Genomic DNA, 26,482 nt, shown 5'->3' on the forward strand with positions numbered 1-26,482 from the left:
TCAACTATCACTTTCTAGCTTGTACTCCTTCCCCTCCTTCACCTTTCTATTCTGGCTTCTTCCCCCTTCCTTTCCAGTCACAATGAAGGGTCTCGGCCCGAAACATCGGCAGTTTATACTTTTCCTTAGATGTTGCCTGACCTGCTGAATTCCTCCAGTGTTTGTGTGTGTCACTCTGGATTTCCAGCATCTGCAGAATTTCTTGTGTCTATAAATTGCTCTCTGCATTCTCCATAATGTTTTTCTTCCTCTTAAGCCCCTCATTCCTGCTGGGGCTTAGACTGCTGACAGCAGTTCACCAGAGTCATCTGTGCTGGGCTAGTCTTTCAAGTTGTCCCCAGGTGTAGCCCATCTTGCATCTTCTAGGTGTAGATCCTTCCTGTCCCAAGATTGAGGACTATGGCACTTCTGTTGGTGTTTCTATAGCTCTGGGTATTTACAGGATGGGATTGCTAGCCCCATTCCAACCATCCTTTTTTCACAGCTGGGTGTGGTCCAGTGCATGGCAGAGTTACTCCATAACTTAATTCACTAATGAAAGTCGATATAGGCAGATATAAGGCTTTGCAGTTTTTATCTGGCATTGATCATGTGAAACGAAGAACCTATGAAACACAGTGACGCACTGGATTCTCACCATCCAACAATTCAAAATCTATTGAATATTACAAATGGAAAAAGTAAAGCATTTGTTAGTAAAAGAATATTTATATTTTACAACTAATTTATTGAATTGAAAGCACTGGAACATATTGGGATGTTAAAGCACTAAATGCAAGTTTTATCAGTTATGTTTATTTTGAGATACCAGGTTCTGTTTTTTCTTAGGGTGAATATTTTCATTGAGGTTCTATTAACATTGATTCAATTTTGAATGATTTGTATTTGGTGCATTTGTTCTTTCTTCCATACTACTAGTTTATGATAATGAAGACCAGTTGCTGTGGGATCCCTATGTTCTCCCAGAAAGAAGAGTCGAAGAGTTTCTGTACAAAGCAGTAAAGAGGTCGAGAGAAGAAAAATTAACAGAGAACTTGCCTGAAGGAATACTTGTAAAAGATAGTGAACAGGTGAGTAACCAGTCAATATACTTCCATTGAGTCTTATGTTCCTTTCTGTGTAGGTCTGATGGTATCTTAAATCCAAGCTGATTCCAAATTAAATAATTTTTAAAAAGGTATCCAGGGTAAATTCCATGTTGCAAAAAGGATTTTCTTTAACACTAGGTTCTACTTGAAGGGTACTTGACATCAGTAGACCTATTTCCAAATATATGCAACAGAAAGGGCTTTGTATACTCTGTATTATGTATATACTGTCGCTGTTTGTTTATGTAAGCTATGAACCAATAACATTCAACGATGTGGAACAAGCAAACAACGTGCATCCAATTATGTAACTTGAAAGCATTACTGCCTGAAAATAAATGGAGAGATTTTTGAAGCACGTGTGAGTTGCTAATTGGTTCTGATTGATCTCCCTCCAATCTCCCCAGTTTTGATGCTTACAGCACTTTCTGTATTGTTTAAAATATATTTATTGAAGATATCAAAGTAATTTCAGTAAACAAATATTGCTTATATTGCCTTCATATGATCATTTTTCAGAAAGTGGTGTTTCTGATCTATGGATCAATTTTCAATCTCTCTTTAACTCCATAGGCTTTGTATGAGCTCGTGAAATGCAATTTTAATGCTGAGGAAGCTCTCAGAAGACTAAGATTTAATGTCAAGGTGGTACAAGGTATGCTTCCATTTTGTTTTCAGTGCCTTTTCTAATCACTAACATTACATAAACTATTCAAGTTGGATAAGATATCTGCCACTAGTGTTTTCCATGTGGTATCGCTTTTAATGCTAATTGTATTTAAAGCAATATGAAGAATTGTAAGATCTTTGAAGTCCCGTTTTTTTAGCTTTCTTCCTAGATTCCAATATTCATTGGTACCATTATGTACAACTCCACTCCCCCCCACCTCCGCCACGCTTCCCTCTAAGCCACAGAGCCAGACTCAGTGCCAGAGACCTGTTCGCTGTAACTTCCCCAGGTAGATTGCTCACCCCCTTCGTCAACGATATCCAGAGCACTATACTTGTTATTGAGAGGAACACTACCTGTCTATTCTCTTTTCCCTCATCTGACAGTCACCCATCTATGTGGTTCCTGCAACTTAGATGTGAGTGCCTCCCCGTAGCTCTTACCTTTCAACTCCTCATTATCCCGAAAGATCTGTAGGTTGTCCAGCTCCAGCTCTAGTTCACGTTCTCTAATACAGCCTATAAGGAGTTGTAGCTGGATGACTTCTTGTAGGTGTAGTCATCAGGGACACTGGAGGTTACCCTCAGACCTCCCACATTATACAAGAGGAGTACACATTCCTTGGGTTACATTCTTGGTGCACTACCTGGTCAGTACCTGTTAGAGTCGGTTGTTAAGGATGAGGTGATGGAGTACTTGGTGACACAGGACAAAATAGTACAAAGTCAGCATGGTTTCCTTCAGGGAAAATCCTGCCTGTTGAACCTGTTGGAATTCTTTGAAGAGATTACAAGTAGGATAGATAAAGGGGATGTAGTGGATGTTGTATATTTGGACTTTCAGAAGGCCTTTGATAAGGTGCCACACATAATGCTGCTTACTGAGTTAAGAGCCCATGGTATTACAGTAAAGTTACTAACATGGTTAGAGCATTGGCTGATCTTAGGATGCAGCGAGTGGGAATAAAAGGATCCTTTTCTGGTTGGCTGCTAGTGACTAGTGGTGTTCCACAAGGTTGGTGTTGGGACCACTTCTTTTTATGCTCTATGCTGTATTTAAATGATGGAATAGATGGCTTTGTTGCCAAGTTTGCAGATGATACAAAGATTGGTGGAGGGGCAGGTAGTGTTGAGGAAACAGGTAGGATGCAGAAGGACTTAGACAGATTAGGAGAATGGGCAAGAAAGTGATAAATGAAATACAATGTTGGAAAATGCATGGTCGTGCACTTTGTTAGTAGAAATGAATGTGTGGACTATGTTCTAAACGTGCAGGAAATCTAAAACTTTAAGATGCAAAGGGACTTGGGAGTCTTTGTACAGAACACCCTAAAGGTTAACTTGCAGTTTGATTTGGTGGTGAGGAAGGCAAATGCCATGTTAGCATTCATTTCAAGAGGTTTAGAATACAAGAGCAAGGATGTGATGCTGAGGCTTTATAAGGCACTGGTGAGGCCTCACCTTGAGTATTGTGAACAGTTTTGGGCCCCTCATCTCAGAAAAGATGTACTGGCATTGGAGAGGGTCCAGAGGAGGTTTACAAGGATGATTCCAGGAATGAAAGGGTTATCATACGAGGAACATTTGATGGCTCTGGGTCTGTACTCACTGGAATTCAGAAGGATGAGGGGGTTCTCATTGAAACCTTCTGAATGTTGAAAGGTCTGGACAGAGTTGATGTGGAAATGATGTTTCCCATAGAGTCTAGTACAAGAGGGCATAGCCTCAGGATAGAGGAGCGCCCTTTCAAAGCAGAGATGCAGAGAAATTTCTTTAGCCAGAGGGTGGTGAATTTGTGAAATTTGTTGTCACGTGCAGCTGTTGAGGTCAGATCATTGGGTGTATTTAAGGTAGAGATTGATAGGTTCTTGATTGGACATGGCAGCAAAGGTTACGGGGAGAAGGCCAGGAGGAGAAGGAATAAGGATCAGCCATGATTAAATGGCAGAGCAACTCAATGGGCCAGATGGCCTCATTCTGATCCTACGTCTTATGGTAAAGAAAGAAAGAGAAATTCACCTCTTCTTGCCTCTGTCTCTTGAGTCAAAACCTTTAATCCCCAGTCTAAGGATGTAGAAGCATTGGAAAGGGTACAGAGGAGATTTACCAGGATGCTGCCTGGTTTAGAGAGTATGATTATGATCAGAGATTATGGGAGCTAGATCTTTACTCTTTGGAGAGAAGGAGGATGAAAAGGAGACATGAGAGAGGTGTACAGGATATTAAGAGGAATAGATAGAGTGGACAGCCAGCGCCTCTTCCCCAGGGCACCACTGCTCAATACAAGAGGATAAGGCTTTAAGGTAAGGGGTGGGAAGTTCAAGGGGGATATTAGAGGAAGGTTTTTTACTCAGAGAGTGGTTGGTGCGTGGAATGTACTGCCTGAGTCAGTGGTGGAGGCAGATGCACTAGTGAAATTTAAGAGACTACTAGACAGGTATATGGAGGGATTTAAGGTGGAGGGGTTATATGGGAGGCAGGGTTTAAGGGTCAGTACAACATTGTGGGCTGAAGGGCCTGTACTGTGCTGTACTATTCTATGTTCTGACTGTTAACTCCAGCACTTGCCACTCCACTTAAACCTAATGTCTTTTTATTATCCCTTACTGAAACTCACAAACAACAAGAGTTCTTTTCAGTGTTTCCTGCTCTCTCACAGATCTCACTCTTATTCATAATCTTTCATTTGCAGATGAACTGTGTTCCTGGAGTGAAGAGGAATGCAGAAATTTTGAACATGGACTTCGTGTCCATGGGAAAAACTTCCATCTGATACAGGCAAATAAGGTAATAAGAAATGCAGAAAGTATTGCTAGTACTTGATGCCTAAAATAAATATCAAACTTTATTGAAATAATATATAGGTAGTTCAGGCAGATTTGGTCTGGGGATGAACAAGTTCTGATATACAAAAGGAAGTGCTGTAAGTGTGTCTCTGTGATGTGCAAGGAAATAGACACTTGGAGAAAACATACAGCCATGGGGAAAATGAGTAAATTCCATGCGGAGCACCAGGGATTAGGATATGCTAATAGATAGATAATGGATCACGGAAAATTACACTACGTTTAGTTGGATGGTAGGTGAATCAAGGTGGAGTCACTAGGTAAGTAAGAATAAATGATGCACTTTGGTATGCTAAAGAAGTGTATGCATAGTAAAGTAGGCACCAAGAAACGTTGATGAACAGAGAGAGATCTTGGGGTTCAAGTCTGTCAATCCATGATAGTTGCAAAGCATGTAGATAGGGTGGTGAACAAGGCATATGGAAAATTCTTTTTCCCATGGGAGGGCCATGAAAACAGAAGGACATAAGCTTAAGGTGAGAGGAAGGATTTTTAAAGGGAACGAAGAGAATGTTTTTACAGAATGGTTGATATCTGGATTTGCTGTCACAGGTATACATTGAAATGGACATTTGAACAGGCCGTGCATAAAGAGTTACAAGCCTAATATGCAAAGCAGAGACATGTGGGCCTAAGAGCCTGGTTCTTTCCTGTATGACTCATTGACTATTATAGGTCATATGGAAATAATTGAGGATTTGGAATTGTTTTGCAAGTGCTCCTGTTGAATGGGCACCACCTGGGTCTTAATGTCAAGAGATTTGCACTCAGTTACTCTGCCCCTGTAGTTTGGCTAACAGTGCATGTTATAGTACAAGGGCAAAATATTACAAGTGTTAAGGAATCTGAGGGAAAAAAATAACTAGAACTGCTTACCGAGGACTGCGTTGTCTTTGGGGAGAGAAAATGACAATATCTTTGACCAGTGACATCTTCATTTTGGTTCAAATTATTCATTTTATATATATTAATGAGTTTTTGTCAAAATTAGCCAGTCTCATGTTCAACAATACCACATGCAGAGAGAAAGTATGAAAATTGCATTGAGGTAGTGCAGTTCAGGCAATAACAGAATTCAAAATAGTATTTTTGTTACAGAGAAAAGTGCAGAACAGGTAGACAATAACAAGGTAGATTGTGAGGACAAGTGCCCATGTTATACTATGGTGCTGCTCAGTATCCTTAAAAGCATGATAGAAATTGTCAAGCTTGGTGGTATGATCTTTCAGGCCTTTGTATATTCTGTCCTTCGGGAGTGGGGAGAAAAGAGAATGTCCAAGGTGCTTTTGGGTGATTGATCGTACTGACTAGTTTACCGAAGCAGTGAGAAGTGTGCTGGTTTCCATGATGTACTGAGCTCTGCAATTTCTTATGGTCACAGGCTGAATAGTTGCCAACCAGTCTGTGACAGGATGATTTTCTGTGGTACATGGATTAAAAATTGGGGAGTATCAAAAGGGACATGCCAGATTTCTTTAGCCTCCTGATGTAGTAGAGGCAGCGGTGAGCTTACTTGGTTGTGCTGTCAATATGGTTGGACCAGAACAGACTATTGGTGAAGTTAATTTTTTTAGGGACTTGAGACTCTTGTATAACCATATAACAATTACAGCACGGAAACAGGCCATCTCGGCCCTTCTAGTCCGTGCCGAATGCTTACTCTCACCTAGTCCCACTGACCTGCACTCAGCCCATGACCCTCCATTCCTTTCCTGTCCATATACCTATCCAATTTTTTTTTTTAAATGACAATATTGAACCAGCCTCTACCACTTCTACTGGAAGCTCATTCCATACATCTACCACTCTCTGAGTAAAGGAGTTCCCCCTCATGTTACCCCTAAACTTTTGCCCCCTAACTCTCATCTCGTATCTTCTTGTTTGAATCTCCCCTACTCTCAATGGAAAAAGCCTATCCACGTCAACTCTATCTATCCCCCTCATAATTTTAAATACCTCTATCTAGTCCCCCCTCAACCTTCTACGCTCCAAAGAATAAAGACCTAACTTGTTCAACCTTTCTCTGTAAGTTAAGTGCTGAAACCCAGGTAACATTCTAGTAAATCTCGTCTGTACTCTCTCTCTTTTGTTGACATCTTTCCTATAATTTGGTGACCAGAACTGTATACAGTACTCCAAATTTGGCTTCACCAATGCCTTGTACAATTTTAACATTACATCCCAACTCCTATACTCAATGCTCTGATTTATAAAGGCCAGCATACCAAAAGCTTTCTTCACAACCCTATCCACATGAGATTCTACCTTTAAGGAACTATGCACCATTATTCCTAGGTCACACTGTTCTACTACATTCCTCAATACCCTACCATTTACCATGTATGCCCTATTTTGATTAGTCCTACCAAAATGCAGCACCTCACACTTATCAGCATTAAACTCCATCTGCCATCTTTCAGCCCACTCTTCTAACTGGCCTAAATCTCTCTGCAAGCTTTGAAAACCTACTTCATTATCCACAACGCCACCTATCTTAATATCATCTGCATACTTACTAATCCAATTTACCACCCCATCATCCAGATCATTAATGTATCTGACAAACAACATTGGACCCAGTACAGATCCCTGAGGCACACCACTAGTCACCGTGCTCCAACCTGACAGTTATCCACCACTATTTTCTGGCATCTCCCATCCAGCCACTGTTGAATTCATTTTACTACTTCAATATTAATACCTAACGATTGAACCTTCTTAACTAACCTTCCATGTGGAACCTTGTCAAAGGCCTTACTGAAATCCATATAGACATAGAGACTCCATATAGACTCTTAACCGTCTTGACCTCAATGTTGATGCAAGCAGGAGCATGTGCACTGCAACCCCCACCATCACCTTACTGAAGTCAATGTCCAGCCCTTTAGGTTTGCTGACATTCAGGGAAGTTTTTCTGTCATGATACTCATCAGTATTTGAGATGTGGCCCACTAGGTGGTATCATCCACAAATTGTTGGATTGAATTAGATCAGAATGGGACATGCAGTCATGAGTGTATAGGGAGTAGATTAGGGGGCTGAGGACATAGCCTTGTGGGTGCCAGTGTTGAGGATAACTATGGTGGAGGGGTTGCTACTTACGAATACAGTCTGTTGGCCAGGCAGTCAGGGATCCATTTGCAAAGGAGTCCTAGTCTAGAAGTCTGAAGATGAGGTTTGATTTGACTTACAGTATTAAAGGCAGATCTGTGGTCAACTAACAATTTACTGTGCAGATGCTCCAGAGATGAATATTGGGCCAGAGAGATGATGTCTGCCATAGACCTGTTTTCATGGATGGGTGAATTGAACTGGATTGAGGTTATCTGAGAGGCTGGAGTTGAAATGTGCCATGACCAGCCTCTCCAGGCACTTGATGTAAGAACCACCGGGTAGTCACAAAAGCATGATAGCTTGTTTCCTTAGGTACTGGGCTGATAGTTATCCTGATGGATAATAGAATTAAATAGAATAGTTATGCAGATAGGATCCATCTTAATCTATAGCTACAAGTGAGTTACTTTATTGCTTGGTGCTAGTGAATGAAGAATTACAAAAATAAAAGAGCTACAAGTAGATGAGAGCAGTATAATTGATGTGCTTGCACAGATTTCCAAAAGATTTCTAACAATGGAATTGGATACAGAAAACAATACTAGTGAGGTGTTTTTGAGACTGGAGACAAATATATGCTGATGTCTGTTGAGGAATTAGTTTTGATTCCATTATTATTTTTGATATGTATTATGCCAGAACTTACTGAGGCTACGTCCACACTACACCGGATAAATCTGTAACCAAAGCTTTTTCTCTTCATTTTTACCTTCCGTCCACATTAAAATGGTGTTTTCGTCCCCCAAAACCAGAGCTTTTTAGAAACGCTTTCCAGGGTGGGTATTTTTGAAAATGCTGCTCCTGCAGATCAGTGCGGATGGGGTAACCGGAGACTTCTGAAAACACTATCAGACGGCAGCGCGCTATTTCATTGTTTTCTTGAACGCAACCTAACAATTTCAGAACAGACGGCAATGAGACTGAAGCCAGAAGAGTTAGAAATGTACTCACCAAATACTTTGACCCATAACTTACTGAATAAATAAGTATACTCACTTTGCCCTGTCTTCTGTCCTTGCTCGTATGAAGTTGGTTTACCTATTTATGCAGGAACTTCTCTGACAATAGATGTGTAACAGCCTAATGTAACATTGTATGAAATACAAGATAACACTGATAAAGACATTAAAACATTTATACATTTAACAAGGTGCTTTATTAATGCAACAGAGTTAGTCAATTTTTCAATGGTCGTCGTCAGCTGGGTCAATCTGTCCGTGAACTCCCTGTCGGTTGTCTCCATACGCTCCAGTATTTGTTTTTTTTACTTTTAAGTTTTCCTGCGCATGAGCCAACAGCTGTCCGTTGTTTTAAGTTTTTCCAGTCTGTAACTACACAAACGCGCACTTTTACGGTGAGATTTGACACCAAACATGTTGCTTGTTTTTGGTAGATGTGTCCTGCGCATGCACAGTAGGAGGAGATTCGCCGAAATCTCCGTTTCAATGTGGCTAGAGATATTTTCAAAAATGCATAGTGTGGATGCCTATCATTTTAACGCGAAACCGGCGTTTTCAAAATTATCTGGTCTAGTGTGGATGTAGCCTGTGTGTAACTCACTGCTAAGATATGCAATTGGCCCACACTCACCTTTATGCTTGAAATTTACAGCTAGTTAGTGAAGATAAAAGAGATTGCTGATACTGGAATCTGGAGCAAAAAACAATCTGCTGGAGGAATTTAGTGGATTGAACTACTTCAGTTGTGGGCGAGGGGTTGTTGATATTTCTGCTCGAAACCCTGAATCAGTACTGTGAGTGAAGATGGGAGATAGCCTCCATAATGACAAGAGTGGGAGTGGTGAAACAGGAGCTTGATGTGTTTGATGGGCTGAGGTGGTTTACCAGTTGGTGCTGCTACAGGATTCAACGCAGAATTTAGAAGGGGTATAACTCAGAAATAGGTAACTGAGTTTGGCCAAGAAATTGAGGCTTCTGTGTCTTTGTAGGGGTCTGATCTTGCTGGCATTTGTTCTAAGAAATTCTGGCTGTTTTGTTTGCCACTGGTGACATTTGTCAGCAAGTTCTGACTCTTGATAGAAGTACAAATATAGCAAATGTTGGAATTCTGAAATTTAAACATAAGATCCTTCAAGCACTCAGCAAGTCAGACTGCTTTTGCAGAGAAAGCAGTTGTCAGCTTTTCACATCATTATCTATTAGTAGTGTGATAATCCGAAGCATGCTTGTTTTAAGTTGCAGAAAGGCAGGGCGAGATGGAACAGAGAGAGAAGTAGGAATGTCCGTGATTGGGTACTAGAGAAAGTTTTCAAGGTAACCAGCCATCAGGTTGAACACCAGCAGTTTATCAAAAGGGAAAAAATGGAACAAACTGAAGCTGAAATTCCCAGCCAGAATACCAAAAATTGTGAACTACTAAGGATCCGAGCATGGCCAAATTGAGGATGAGGTTACGTTCCTGAAAATTCTATTTGGTATCCTTGGAATCATGTAGGATTGGGAGTGGGATGGAGGATAAAGTAATCAGACTACTAGAAGCTTAGGGTCACCCTTGCAGACTTTGAATGAAGGTGTTCTGCAAAGCAGTCACCCAATTTGTATTTAGTTTTTCAAAGTGGGGATATGTACACCGTAAGTATTGAATGTAATGCACAAAACTGGAAGAATTGCAAGTAAATTGCTTTACTGAGTCCCTGGAAAATGGAAAAGAAACAAGTGCTGCAGCTGGTGTTGCAGCTCCTGCACTTGTATGGAAAGTACCTTGAAAAGGGGAGGGTTAATGGAAATAAAAATCAGAGTCACAAAAGGGACAGTTCCTTCATAATACTAAATGAGATGATAATTATTACTACTGATCCTTTTGGTGGCCAAAATTAGGGAGGATGACCTTATTGAAAGTGGAGGCTATTGGAATGGGTGGGTCTCGTCCGGAAACGTCAACTGTACTCTTTTCCATAGATGCTGCCTTGCCTGCTGAGTTCCTCCAACATTTTGTGTGTGTTGATCATGTCCTTGTTCTGTGTAGCTCAACTATACTAACTCCCAATCTGCTTCTTGTAATGACTCTCTTTCGTTTTCCCAACGTTTCTGTTCCAGTGGAAAGATTTAACATTGCAAGACATCTTTTAGATGTCTTCCTTCACTCTATCATCATTGTCAGAGTCGTCAGCTCTGAGTCTCTTTTGTTTTCATTCTGCAGCTTTCACATCTTCTGCCAGCTATTTATCCTTCCATGCCACCAGTATCCATATTCAATGAATCATTCTCTGTAATTTCCGCCATCTTCAATGGATTTGCAACACCAAATATCTTTTCCCCCTCTTCCCCTCAGCATTCTGAAGGAATTGTTCCTCCTAGTGGAAATGTAGGAACCATCATTAACCTATTCATGGTATTTTCCCATGCATCTAAAGTAGATACAACACAATCTTGTATCTTTTTTCTTTCCTCCCACCCAGGAGCCAACCAGTTGTTCCAGCTTGAAGCAGCAATTCAAAACTTGCACTTTTTCTAACTTGATGTATTACTTTTAGTGCTCATGATGGTACCAATTGATACCAAGTATGGGTTGCATGATCACTTTGCAAAACACATCCATTCAGTCTGTAAGTGTGAAACCTGATTTTCCTATTATTATTATTTTTATTATTATTATTATTATTTTCCTATTATTGTCATTTTAATCATCCACCCCATTTCCATTCCAACATGTCTTTGGTTCATTTTAAAGTTAAAGTCTGTTCTGAGCGTTTAGGCTAATCAGGCCGGTGTTTATGCTGGTTTCTGTGGCGTGAAGCGACTGAGAGTACGAGACTCCCCCCTGGATAGGACGCCAGTCTATCGCGAGGTTAACCCCCAGCAGTTTGCCGGTACCCATTTTCAGCCTGGTGGACTGGAGCAATGTGTGGTTAAGTGCCTTACTCAAGGACACAATAAGCTGCGTCAGCTGGGGCTCAAATTCACGACCTACAAATCGCGCCCACCTTTGGTCCATTGGATGGTGTCATACATGCCTAACATAAGCTAGTAGAACAATACCTCATTTTCAGTCTGGGCACATTGCAGTCATCAGGGCACAACTTCAGCTAACTATTTTTTCTCTCTGCATAGATAATGCTGGATATTTCAATACATTTTCTTTGTCCCTTTCTGTCTCAAGCTGTGATATTCAAAGTAATGGTTACCCTGACAACTTCCTTATGCATCCTGTCACTGACGTTCACCACCCTTCACCTTTCCTCCAATTTAAAATGTGCTTGTTTTCTCACTGCATCGGAACTGAAAATATCATTTTCCTGAACTTTAACTCTTGCTTCGTCCTCCATAATCTGCTGACTCCTTCCAGCATTTTCTCTTCTTGGCAGACTATTAGTGTGGGCATTGTATGAATGTTTCAATGTTTACAGATGCATCAAACCCATAAATACAGTGAACAAAGAGAATCATTAAGGATTTTAAGATCAAATAAGAAGCATTGAACAAGAGAAATACAAATTGATAAATTTTGGTAGGAGGAATCCAGAGAGTCAATATAAAATATTGTATATATTTAATGGGAGCACCCAAACAGTAGATAGTAGGAGTGTAGGTAATCAAATCATTGAAAGTTAATCAAGCAAAAAGTACAACAGTAAGGCAGTTTTAAAATGTTGGTTTGTCATCAGCTTGGAGATATTTGATTTTGGGATGAATCTCGGAGTAGAGGTTTAGTGGAATTTTATTTTTCTTTATGGTGGGATCAGTGGAACAAGATTAATTATTATTGGTGCAGATAAGGTTAATAATTGATGTGTTTGAAAGTGCAAATCAGTAAGGTGGAAGTGTTTTCTGTGGTAGAAAAGTCAGTAATCGGGATGCAGATTTTCTGTTTAGGGGTAAAAAGAAACATGAAGATTTGGCCTTATGATTTGTAATGTACTACTGATGAAAGGAAAGTAGAAACGGGTTCAGCAACAAGCTTCAGAAAGAAATTAGATAATTTATTGCAGGAAGTAAAGTCACAAAGCTTGTGGGGAAAGTGGTGAAGTGGAACAAAGAACCAGCAAATTGATATGGGTTCAGTAGTTACTTGTGCTGTATCATACTTTGACTGGCTAAGAAATTTCAGAATCAGGTTTATTAAGACTGATATATGTTGTTTGTACAATGGAATATATACTTTACAATAAGAAAAAATAAATAAATATATTTATATTTATATAAATTAAATGAGAAGTACAAAAATAGTGAGGTAGTCATTTGTATATAGAATATACATTGTTTCAAAATAGGATTTTTTTTTACCTAAGAAAACTTTCAATCAATGAAATTGTAAACTTCCCGTGACTCAGTCTTTCCAACATTTTGAATGTATGCTATGTGACTAGGTACGAACACGTTCTGTTGGTGAGTGTGTTGCATATTATTATATGTGGAAGAAATCTGAACGTTATGACTATTTCGCTCAGCAAACAAAATTTGGAAAGAAGAAGTACAGCCTTCACCCAGGTGTCTTGTAAGTATTAATCAGATATATAAATTATAAATTGTGCAAATGATTTTTTAACAGTTTAATCAAGATCAAGTTCACTGTCATTCAATCATATATCTGTATATCAACAAACGAAACAACATTCCTCCAGACCAAGGTGCACAACACAGTGTAAATAGCTCACACACAACGCAAGGTAATATTATCACAAAGGTATAAGTAATAAAATATATTCCAGACAATTAACATTTAGCATAATTTAAATTTATGGCACAAATTTTAAAGGTAAACAGTATAATACTAATAGCGCTTCTTAAATTACAAGACCTGGGTGGTGGCAAGGAGTTCAGTAGTCTCACAGTCCAGAGCTGTTCTCCATTCTAACAGCCTTGTCTTAATACTACGGTACCTCCTGCCTGATGGTAGGGGGTCAAAAAGATTTGGGATGAATGACAATAATGTAACTGTTCGAGGACGTTTAAGCTGGAAGTTCAATTTCTCATTTGTGTCACCTTTACTCACATTCTGATTCGGAAAATTAAACGTGCTATTTTTGATTATCAGGTTTACATTATAGGCTTTTCTATGCAGTGAACTATTACTGATGTTTCATTGCTTCAACTAATTACTCTAATACTTGCTAAAATGAATGTCCCTTTCAGGAAGCAACAACATCAGTGACGTTGCTTAACTTTGGTTAACTGCCTAGAGCAGAGGGTCCCAACTTTTTTTATGCATAGACCCTACCATGAACCAGGGGTCAGTAGAACCCAGGTTGTGAACCCATGGTCTAGAGGGCTTTATTTTCCTCAGGTTTTTCCTTCGCAATAATTTAAAAAATAATGGAGCTATTTTGTGCTATTTTCGTCATTTTAGTTCCATCGCACAGACTAATTGTTTCCAGAGTTTTAACCTCTAATGCTTTATCTAGATGCCTATTCTGTCGACTGTTACTAACTTGAATCTACCATCCCTCACATTGCTCTTTAATTGAACTTCAATTAAAAATGGATTTTACTTTCTTCCAAATGTTTTCTGTTTTATAAATTTAAGATCAATTTTCTGGTGCCCCCTTTCTGGAATGAAAAGGTGAAATTTCCCTGTCATAACCAGGATCTCATCCCTTTATTGTACCTATCTGTCCATATAAAACCAAATGGAAACATAAACTATGTCAGAGATTCAATTGTCTTTGTAGATTAGTGATCAAGAAGAGTAAAATATGACAAAAAATGATTCAAAGACAATTTCCTCTAGCTGGAGAATCTAACCCTAAAAGGCATAAGCTTAGGATAAAAGCTGGCCACTAAGGACTGGCCTACAAAATTTCTATTCTATGGTAGGTTAATTTATCTCAAGTGCCTTGGAAATCTTAGGCACTGAAAATATTGAAGTTGAGCATAGACATTTCAGCACAAAGTAATGTATCAGAAAAATTCTTACTAAATAGTGGAGAGAGTGTCTGTAATGCATATTCCCTAATCCCATTTGTTATGTTGTACTAAAGTCTATTCTTGTAATTTGCAAGTGGCAGAATAATGAATTTACTAAAATGGACTCAGCTTACAGTTTTCTAGAATTTCAGAAACATTATTTGCAAAGCACAAAACAAAACTGGTCACAGCTCAAAGAACCTTTGAAAATGTATAATGAATTTGCATATATCCCTTGATAACTCTCACTGTGTATAATCAGATAGACCAATATGAAAGATTGAGGTAAATCTGTGGTGCAAAACGTTGCTTGAGATGTCAGCCAATTGTAAAATGGGATTCAAGGCAGAGAGGGTGTTACGAGTAGAATTAACCACATGCAAATTGATGCTGAACAAAAAACTGGCAAGAATTAGCTTCCAATGTTGTAAATTGTCCTGAATTGTTAAGTTTTATTTATTTCAGAAAGCCCAAAAGCAGCAAGCAAACTGCTTCTAGTTTCATATAAGCAGCCTCTGGTCTTTTGTAGGGTTTGCGTATTTTTTATGCGCCACAGTCCCAAGAAAACACCAGATTGCCTAGGGAGAGAAAGAGCTAAAAAAGAACAACAAGTGGGGGCAGTTGGCACTTTTTGTGCGATACTGTTCCAGAGGAGATATTGGTGTGTGCATAATTAGGCACATGGCAAGGACCAATGAAAAGGAGTTAGGTTTAAGCAGAGCAGCGATTGTTTGAGTGGGGCAATGTTAGAATAGGGAATTGAAGTTTTGGCTTATCAAGGCTTTGGAGAGGGCAAGGCATAGGTAAAATTTATTTTTTATTTATGTATGAATGTTGGATGAACTCCATTGTCCCTGACGACTACACCTGCAAGAAGTGGATCCAGCTGCAGCTTTAACAGGTCATGTTAAGGAGCTGGAGCTGGATCTAGATGAACTCTGAATCATTCAGGAGGCTGAGGGGTTAATAGAACATACAGGAAGGTGGGTACACCCAAGTTGTGGGATACAGGTAACTGGATGACTATCAGGAGTTGGAAAGAGGATTGGCAACTAGTGCAGTGTACCCATGTCCACTCTCTTCAACAACAAGTATACTGCTTTGAATACTGTTTGGAGGGGTGGCAAGGGATGACTGAGCAGAGGAAAGTCACAGCAGTCAGGTCTCTGGCACTGAGTTTGGCTCTGTGGCTCAGAAGGGATGATGGATGAGAAGGAGACATGTAATGATAGGGGATTTATTGGTTAAGGGAACAGAAAGGAGGTTCTGTGGATGAGAATAGGATTTCCAAATGGCTTGTTGCTTCCAGGGTGCCAGGTTCAGGAATTTTCTCGGATTGAGTTGACAGCGTTCTTAAGTGAGAGGGTGAGCAACCTGAGGTCATGGTCCAAGTCAGTACCAATGACATGGGTAGTGTGGGTGATGAGATCTTGTAAAGTGAGTACAGGGAGTTGTCAAGTCACGTCACTTTTTATTGTCATTTCGATCATAACTGCTGGTACAGCACACAGTAAAAATGAGACATTTTTCAAGACCATAGTGCTACATGAAACAGTACAAACACTACAGTGAACTACATGGAAACAACACAGAAAAAAAAACTACACTAGACTACAGACCTACCAAGGACTGCATAAAGTGCACAAAACAGTGCGGGCATTACAATAAATAATAGACAAGACAATAGGCATGGTAGAGGGCAATAAGTTGGTGTCAGCCCAGTCTCTGGGTGTTGAGTCTGACAGCTTGGGGGAAGAAACTGTTACATAGTCTGGTCATGAGAGCCCAAGTACTCAGGTGCCTTTTCCCAGATGGCAGAAGGGAGAAGAGTTTGTATGAGGGGTGCGTGGGGTCCTTCATAATGCTGTTTGCCTTGCGGATGCAGCGTGTAGTGTAAATGTCTGTAACAGCGGGAAGAGCGACCCCAATGATATTCTCAGCTGACCTCACTGTCCGCTGCAGGGTCTTGTGATCTAAGATGGTTCAATTTCCGAACCAGGCAGTGATGCAGCTGGTCAGGATGCTCTCAGTACAACCCCTGTAGAATATGATGAGGGTGGGGGGTGGGAGATGAACTTTCCAACTTAGTTGTGTGCTAAGTTAAAGGTCAGAACTTCCATGGTTAGGATTGCTACCCATCCCACGCGCTAGTGAGGCCAGAAATAGGAAGATCACATAGGTTAACACATGGCTAAGGGGTTAGTGCAGGAGGAAGGCTTCTGATTTTTGGGTCATTGGGGTTTCTTCCAGGGAAGATGGGACCTGTATAGAAGGGGCAGTTTGCACCTAAACTGAAAGGGGGACTAATATCCTAGCAGGAGGGTTTGCTAGTGCTGCACTGTGGTGGAGAGGGGGGGGGGGGCAGGGGGTAGGTTAAACTATAACTTCAGGGAAATGGGAACCAGAGCTCCAAAACAGATGGTAGAGTGGTTGTGGAGAAAAATATTGTTATTCCTACAACATCAGGAAACAAAAAGTTGAGCATGGTTGGACTAATGATTTGAGCTGTGTAGATTTCAATGCAGGGAAGGTTGATGAGCTTCAACCTGGATCAGCATGTGCAATTATGACTCTGTAGCCATTTGAGAGACTTGGTTGTAGGGGCCCAGGACTGGCAGCTCATTGTTCAGGTGTTCCTTTGTTTTAGACATGTTCGAGCGGGAAGAATGAAAGAGAGAAGAGTGGGATTACTAGTCAGGGAAAATGCCACAAAAGTGCTCGGTCAGGAGAGACTGGAGAGATTTATGGGTAGAAATGAGGAGTAAGAAAGGTATGATCATATTATTGGCATTATATTACAGACCAGCCAACAGTCTGCAAGATTGTAGAGAGATCACAGGCTGTTGCAGGAAACATGAGCATGTGATAGTAGGTGATTTTAACTTTCCACATATTGACTGGGACTCCCATACTGTAAAAGGGCTGAATGGGAAAGAGTTTGTCAAATGTGTTCAGAAAAGTTTCCTTAACCAGTACACAGAAGTCCCAGCTAGAGAGAGTGCGGTATTAGAGCTGTTGTAAGGGAATGAGACAGGGCAGGTGACAGAAGTTTGTAGGGAAACACTTTGCATCTAGATATCAAAATGCCATTAGTTTCAAGTTAATTATGGAAAAGGATATGTCTGTCCTTAGGTTGAGAATCTAAATTGGAGAAGTGCCAATTTTGATGGCATCAGAAAGGATCTGGCAAATGTGGATTGGGACAGGTTGTTTTCTGGCAAAGGTGTACTCAGTAAATGGGAGGCCTTCAAAATTGAAATTTTGAGAATACCATGTTTGTATGTTCCTGTCAGAATAAAAAGCAAGGATAACATGATTAGAGGGCCATGGTTTTTTAGAGATATTGAGGATCTGGTTAAGAAAATGAGGAAGGTGCATAACAGATACAGGACAGAAGGAAGAAATGAGGTACTTGAGTATAAGAAATGCAAGAGAACACTTAAGAATGAAATCTGGAGGGCTAAAAGAAGATATAATGTTGCTCTAGCAGACAAGGTGATGAAGAATCCTAAGGCCTTCAACAGATATATTAAGAGCAAAAGGATAGCAAGGGACAAAATTGGTCCTCCAGAAGATCAGAATGGTAATCTATGTATAGAGTTGAAAAAGATGGGGAAGATCTTAAAGGTATTTTTTGGCATCTGCTTTTACTTGGGTGATGGACTCAGTGTCTTGATATCAGGCAGTGCAGCAGCGAGGTCATGTACATTACACATATTACAGAGGAGGAGCTCTTTGCTATCTTGAGGCAAATTAGGGTGAATAAATCTCCAGGGGCTGATAAGGTGTTCTCTCAAACCTTGTGGGAGGCCATTGCTGAAATTGTAGGGGACCTAACAAAGATATTTAAAACATCCATAGCTATAGGTGAGGTGCCAGAGAATTGGAGAATAGCTAATGTCATGCTGTTGTTTAAGAGAGTTTCTAAGAATAAGCTAGGAAATTATAGGCCAGGAAGCCTTTCATCAGTACTGAGAAAGTTATTGGAAGGTATTCTAAGGAACCGGAAATATAAGTATTTTGATAGACAGGGACCGATTAGGGATAGTCAGCATGGCATTGTGCGGGGTAAGTCGTGTCAAACCAATTTTATAGAGTTTTTCGAGGAAGTTAACAGAAAATTGGTGAAGGCAAGACAGCAAATGTTGTCTACATGGAATTTAATAAGACCTTTGTCAAGGTTCCGCATGGGAGGTTGGTCAAGAAAGTTCCGTTCAGCATTCAAGTTGAGGTAGTATGTTAAATTATACATTGGCTTCCCTGAAGAAGCTAGAGAGTCGTTGTAAATGGTTTCCTCTCTGACTGGAAGCCTGTGATGGCACTAGGCAGATTGGTGGTTCAGCACAGACTAGATTGGCTGAAGGGCCTTTTTTTGGGCTGTAGTGTTCTATGACTAACAAGAAGTCTTCTTTTTAGAACCTATGCTTCTTGAATTGTGGTTATAGAAAATTTACAGTATGTCATTGATGCTGGAATAAAAAATGTATTGTTAGTAAATGTAGTACTTGAGATTTGGAAGCTATTTGCTATATATTAGTACAAATCAGTAGTTTCAAATGGTGTCACTTCTAATATTGGCTGTGATCTTCTCTGCTTGCCATAGATTTATCAGTGCTTTCTCCAAGAGAATAATTATTGTTTTGTTTCGAGGTGAAGTCATTCTAGGTGTACAATGGGGATATATTATTATAGTGTGTCAACAGAAAATTTATTACACTAACAGGGTTTGGTGATGGTTTCCATTTCATCATGCTGTAATTAGTGTTGAAGGAATTTGAGAGATTTCCACCAGTGTGCAATTTTTCAGTGGTTAGTGAGGCACAGTGAAGTTTTCAGGATTTCTTTCCCTGTGCACTGCAATGCAGAAGATCATGCTATTATCACTAATTTTACAATGCTATGTTAAATATGTAGATATTCAATTTACAAAAGATGTTCATAAAGACATCAGTAAATACTATCATTAGATTATTAATATAGTCTGGAAGAAATGGACTTTGTCCTGACCCTGCTTGAACAAAATTACAGGATGCCCATTGAATATACAACGTGGACAAGGTCTTGCGTCTTTTCATTTTCAGGATATTATTCATGCTGCTAAACAACTTAAATAAACATGAATTATTTTTCTGTAATTGCTTTTAGCTTCTACCCAGCCCCTTCATTTCCTCACACGCGCACACTCTCTGACATACACACGCACGCACACACACACACACACACACAGACACACACACAGAGCCGTTCACGCTCACACACTCAAAATGTTAACTACAATAGGTACAGATTCTAACTGCCAAATGTAGATGGGTGTAAATGCCCTTGTTTAAAATGCCCAATGTAGAAAGTAATCACAACCCAAATCTAAATAGTAACAATATTAATCACGTCAGTGATTGCAGTTAGCTATAATGAAGTTTCACTGTAGCAGAGAGATGTATACTGATCATAGATAATCTATAGAAGCGCCCTGGGTTCCATCGCATAGTGTGACAACTGTGCTCAACCCTAATGAATGATCAGAATATTTTTCTTTTTGGACCATATCTTCAGAGGTCCTTTCCCCTCCAGAATTCTAACCTGACAAAATAGCTGACAGCAGGTGATTATTTTCTTGGGAAATGTAATGAGCACTCAGAGAATATGGAGGCAAAGAGGATCGCAGTCGAGCCTGTTTAGTTTGTGTATGTACTCAACATTGGGGATTTTCAAATTCAAGTTCTAAACAGGAATTCTGATTGTTATATTGAAATGTGGGGAGCTTGAATTATTTTGCTTTATTTATCCACATTAATTTCTTGCATTTAAATTGGTTCTCATTTCCCTCCTTGCAATTTTCCCTCTTGAAAGAGATTATATGGATCAGGACTTGGATGGTATGGAGGGTGAGAGTTGCAGCCACGCACCAAGCTCTCCACCCATTTCCTCTACTACCAGCAGACTGGATTCTGAGCAGGAGTCTATTGTACTTCATAACTCAGGTAATCCCCCAACAGTACTTGTTCTTAAGTTCTAATAAAGTAATTTATTAAGAGAAAATTTCAGACTGCTACAGAATAAAATTACATTCATTGACTGCGAATGCTGTCTATTGTTAAATGTTTAATTCAGGTTTAAATGTAATGGTTGAAACTTCATCTCAGAACTCCTGCACAATACAATCTATAAATGATGTCCATGTGCAAAATCCTGATTAATGTCATTTGGACAGGTGGTTTAATCCAGTGAGACCTCTTGTATTTTTAAGTTGATTTTCTGAGATTTAGTATGGCAGTTAAAGTATTCTTAACAGAACTTTGGCTGGACCTCATAGTTTTACATTTCTTTGTTCTTCAAATATTTGAGATGTCCTAGATTTAGATCCCTATTGTCTTGTTTTCACCCCATGGTTAATTATAATATTTATGTGTGTAAATATTTGGTGTGTAATCTTAATTTGCTATAGATATCAAGTGTAAATTAGTACAAATTATTCTGTTTTAATATTCTTATTCCCTCCCTAATGCATAGATTCTTCTTTACAGAACCGCAAGATGTTGAACTTGACACGAGTGCTAACAGTCAGATGTTTGAGTACCTCAGTCCTGCAGTGAACCGACCCGAAATGAATTGTTCACCGGATCCTATCTGTGACCAAGCAAGAGTTGCACCCACACACGACTGTGATGCTGTTCCTTTAGGGCAAGCTGAACCTGGATTTTTCCAGCTGGAACTAGATCAAGTCATTCTGGACAGACCAGCATTGGAGATGTCCACAAAAAAATTGAAGATGGATTTCTCATTGCCTACGTCATTTAATGATGGGCTGCCTGACAATCCCAGCAATGTGGATTTTGAAAATCACGCTTCACATATTGCTCAAGCAAAAATGTCTGTTGCCGTGACGAATTTTGGAAGTATTGATGTTGGAGATGTGAACAGTTTGCTCAGTGCTCATACATTGCACCACTCTGCAACTATTCAGTCGGAATCTTTATCTCAGTGAGAGCTAGAAGTCTTTGCAGATTATTTTATTTATATTTTACTTTAAAAGTTACTGGAAAACTATTTTTTGGCATGACATCAGTGATGTCTTATATTTATTTACAGTACATATTTGTTTCTCAAGAGGATGGAACCATTTACTTTTGGGCCCAGGTACATGAATGGGATCTAACCTTTTGGATGTCACATGGAGGAGACTTCCCCCACATTTTTACAGAACAAAACCTTTTTCATCTGTTAAGTTTTTGTATTCATCTTGTCAGTGAAATTGGATTCATAATGTTATCACCAACAAATCTCATTCATGGCAGTTATTCTGGTCATAAACATTTTTATTATTGTGCATGGTGTTTAAAGTCTAACTTTAGTCATTTCCTACATCTCAAGAAATTAATCAGTGTTCTTTTTAGATAAAGATGTGTGCATTTTGTGTGTGACTGATTTCTAGTAGTACATTATTTAACCAAACCATCTGGTAAAGGACATAAATAGCTGTTCCTTTGGTTTGGGCAAATGTGAGCTGATTGATTGGAGGAAACCCCATTCCATATCAATTGTTTAACTATCTCCCTTTTGATCTAACTCTGTCAGATGAGCCAATCTTGAATATTTCTAGGCTGATGCAGAACAGTGATCTGGGTGTCTGAGAGGGCACCTAATATTCTGGTCATTCACTACAACCAGAATAGTACTAGGGATTGATTAAGGTGGATCCCAGGGATTCCTTATACCAAACTGTGAGCCAATTGCTGTGTGGACCTTATGTCACTAGGTGATGGTTTGTGGTAATACTTTGCTGTACATCTAGTGTGAATAAAGGGTATTGCATGGACCAGATATAATTTGTTCTTTCATGAAGTGAGGGCTGTAGAAATCTGCTCTTTCCTTAAAGTTTGCAGGTGAGATGAGCAACTGCCCCACCCCACCCTATCCTCAACCCATCAAATAAAAGTGCAATTCCTGTTGGATAGCTGCTAAGTCTCTTAAAAAACAACCAGTGTATTTTCCTTGATTTTAATGCTATGGTCCAATTGGAATGCAATCACTGGTTATCTCCACCTTGCTGCTGGCCTGTAAACTGGCCATTAAGTTAAGCATTTAGAACTGCCTTTACTTTAGAAGTGATTTTAGTTGGAAGCACATCTTGATTTTGCATATCTGAAAGACAAGCTGTCAGTACATTGCATTTATCCACATTGGGAAATGATGATGATCAATCTGGCATGCATTGTTTTTGAAAACCTCCTCCAAAAATTATAGTCAAAAGATATTTTAAATTGTAAAACTGCAATGTCCTTTGTAAAACACATAGTGAGGAGAACTTTGTATGCTGCCATTGAGTTGCACCTTAATTGAGACAGTGCAACATTGAGTAGACAGGTGTTGCAGTAATCATCTTTTTGCATATTTTATAAAGCAACACTTAACAGTCTTGCACTGAAAAGGTCTATGCACTCAAACATTAACTTTCTCATACATTGTTACACTGCAATAAAAAGCAATCGCCATGTGTTAGGGAAACTGGTTTGGTAACTGTCTCTATTGAACTAATAAAGACTAAAGCACAAATTCTATACATTTGAAGCCATTTGTGCTGTATTTTTATTTATAAATGGCACTGAAAATCTTAGTGGTCATCAGATCATTTTACCCTCCTTTCCCCATACTACGGCAGATGTTGTGCAATTTCTAAATTGTTCTGAATTCATCCTAAAGCCCTACTTGATGTGAAAGGACCTCTTCAGTGTTAATATGACATTGCTTGCTGTTCAGTATTTTTAGATTATAAAAGTTACATTGGCAGACAAATATCAATTACTTGTAGTTAATAACCCCATTCAACAGTCAAGTTGAGAAGAGCGCAATTTTCAACTCTATTGATGTTTACTTTAGATATCTTACTCAAAAGTTTTCCCTTTTTCTGTAGCTTTTCTTAAAATATATGCTTTACAATACTTTTTCATTAAGGTGTTAAATTTGATTATTTTGTTTGAATGAATAGTCTAGTATTTTTTTATTGTCAACTGACTTCCTGGTGACTTTAGTGATGATTCTTTGGAGCTTTGTGTGAAAAGTGCCTCTTAAGTTTGCACATATTAATCTATGTTTTTTTTGTATTGATGTCATCTTGGCTCAGTGAGCTATGAGCTCTGGAACAGCATTCAAGTAACTATGAGAGAATTGTTGGATATTGAGGGCATACTACTTTGCTTGAAGTGTTGTCTTTCGGGTGAAACGTTAAAACAAGTTTCCATTGGTCCTCTTATATGTGAACGGTTTCTTAAAACTATTCCAAGAATAGGTGAGTTTCCTAGTGTCCCTGCCATTATTTAACCATCTGCCAGTATCTTTAACAGAAATTGTTATGTCATCACTGGCTGGCAAAATGATACAGGTAGATAAACTGGTTAGATCTAGCTTTACAAGAACATTCTGAAATATTTATATTTCCCCAAGCAAATACGAAGGTGGTATTTGCATTTGCATGAAATGCCAAGTATTTAAATTTTATATTGTAACTTAAATCTAGAAGGTGACAGTTGGTTATTTGTAAAGCAATTTTCAGTTGAATTGCTACCCTCTTCAGAACACAATCCAGTTAGTTAAAATTCAGATTTTGAAATACAACATCCTGTAAATTGCTATCTGACAGTAGCTTTTCAATGTTAATTCCTTACAAAAATAATTTACTAATTTATATCCTTGCCTAATACTGAGAGGGGCTTAGTGTATAGAATTTTATCATGTCTATGCCAAAGTACTTTGCAAAACTTTTCCTACAATAATATTACTTTTATTAATTCTGTTCCTTGCAGGTAATGCACAATACATGCAGCATAGTTATTCCTCTCTGTAAATTATGCATTATGCCTTTTATGGCTCTGGCACAATATTTCAAAAAATAGTCCGATAAGGTTGAATCAAGAAGGAAGAATTTTTTTCAGTTTCTCAATGTGGAGAAATTAATATTAGCTATTTAGTATGAATGAATTACCAAATGGATCTTTAAAAACTTTGCATTCCCCTAGTAATGTTAAATATCATGTCTATTGGAATAAGGTTCTTGACTTCTTGGAGCAAAGTCAACTAACCGAAGTTCTGCATCTACATTAGGAAAATCTGTAATAGGATCCTCTGTAGTGAAAAAAACTCACCCAATGATTAGAAATAGTATCTGAAGCAGTTAGAATCCTAAATTTTCTCACAGCTTTATATGTTATATTTGGCCACTATATTGGGAAATGTATTTTAACTGGAATGAATGAATGAATGAATGCTAAAAGAGATTATTAGTGTTGTTAGAGAATCATTTAATTCCCACTGCCTGACATTTTGGAGTGGTATGGAGAGGAGTACTCTAGCGATAAATGTATTTGCAGCTGTGTGGCACTGGAAATCAAGGTTAAATGTCTTCAAAATTGTGCTGAGGTGTTGTACAAGTCTCAAGCAACAGTTGAAAATGTCAACTTCAAATTTTTCCAATGAGTTCAAATTTGCACTGTTTCTACATAAATGAGAATGACCTCTGTTAAAATGACATGAAATTGAAACTGAGGAAAAACAAATATTGTGAACAGTTGAGCAATTTTACATTTTAGCATTTGTCCAAATCTTCCACTTTCTAGGAAACAGAATTTTTAGATGAGCCTAAAAATTGGTAGGCAGCATATGTTTAATGTCTAAACTGAGGATCTATTTGCTACCAATGTGCATCATCAACTGTCAAATTAAAAAATAAAGCTTTCCTACAGCCTGATTTTTAAATATCTTTCACCATTGCTATTATTGGATTAATGCCCTCCTTAATAAACTTAAACTTATCAACTGATCTGATCTCTCATATTTTTGTGAAGCAAAAGCTATCATTAAGTTAGAACAACTGAGTTCCTTGTGTACTTCAGTAACAGACCATTTGTAAAAGTACACTGATAAACTCTTCGGGATAAATTTACTTTCACAAATTTTGCATTTTTCCTGCTTTTTGTTGTAGTTGAAATGTGGAATTTCATTTTAAAAAAACCCACTGAAACAGACTTTCTTTTGGTGCTTTTCCTATGAATGTAATGTTTCTTGCTGTCAGAGATTGGTGCATTTCATCATGCAGAAAGGACAACTGGCTTTCAAAACTGTTCAGTCTTTAGTTTCATTTTTAGAGCTACCGGATGGACAGGCATGATTTTTATACTCTTGAGTTTGCTTTATGATTAGATTAGTGTGAAGCATTGTTCCAATTGTGTTACCTTCTTTACTGTTTGTGTTCATAGACTTGCTTTCAAGTTGTTGAAATTATATGGCTCCAAAGACAATGATCACATTAAACATTCCTCAACTCAGTCATGTTGGGCCTGGCTATCCTTGTTCATTCATCGTATTATGCTAGCTTTTTTATGTACTGTATTTTACCATATAATTTATCATGCATTCTGTGTACATTTCTTAAAATCTTTATTTGCCATTCTGGTTTGCTTCCTTTTATTTTTGTTTGTGCCACAAGTTTCCCCTGTGCATCTGTTAACCCAGTATCAAACAAAGAGTCTGTCTCCAAAAAAACCTTTTTTGGGGAAAAAAGGAAATCTTGTTGCAAAGTGGGCAAAACATTTGTAGTTTGATCAAGAATTTTCCCAGTAGGAGGGGGTGGAAAGTGTAGGGGTAAACATCTTTACCTCAATCTGCCCTAGCTCCAAGGTTTTTTTTTGCAGGTAAATTCAAAGCTCTATCATTGTGGCACAGTAATAGGTAATTAAATCAACAAATCTGGTTAACATTGAGGGCAACTTACTGTACTTCACATTGGTCAATTCCAGTCAGCCAACTGAAGAGCTGGACTTGAATGGCGGGTATAAACAGGGAAAGAAATGTATGCACTTGAGTACCATTGGGTAAAAACTGCTTTGGAATTGGCCAGGCAAATAAAAGC

At 38.8% G+C, this 26,482-nt stretch overlaps 1 protein-coding gene across 6 annotated transcripts in view; it reads left to right on the forward strand.

The window, feature by feature from the left end:
- The window catches only part of LOC132406027 (mesoderm induction early response protein 2-like), an 83,201-nt gene extending 57,302 nt beyond the window's left edge, over positions 1-25,899 (forward strand). For all 6 annotated transcript variants that reach the window (XM_059991173.1, XM_059991172.1, XM_059991175.1 and 3 more), the window contains 6 exons: positions 919-1,070; positions 1,662-1,743; positions 4,450-4,544; positions 13,044-13,171; positions 20,431-20,561; positions 21,105-25,899. In XM_059991173.1, coding sequence (XP_059847156.1) covers positions 919-1,070; positions 1,662-1,743; positions 4,450-4,544; positions 13,044-13,171; positions 20,431-20,561; positions 21,105-21,565 — 1,049 coding nt within the window. In that variant the 3' untranslated portion in view covers positions 21,566-25,899. The remainder of the gene's footprint in view (positions 1-918; positions 1,071-1,661; positions 1,744-4,449; positions 4,545-13,043; positions 13,172-20,430; positions 20,562-21,104) is intronic.
- The last annotated feature ends 583 nt before the right edge of the window (positions 25,900-26,482 follow it).

Source organism: Hypanus sabinus, chromosome 16 (genome assembly GCF_030144855.1).
Source record: "Hypanus sabinus isolate sHypSab1 chromosome 16, sHypSab1.hap1, whole genome shotgun sequence".
NCBI classification, from domain to species: Eukaryota; Metazoa; Chordata; class Chondrichthyes; order Myliobatiformes; family Dasyatidae; genus Hypanus; species Hypanus sabinus.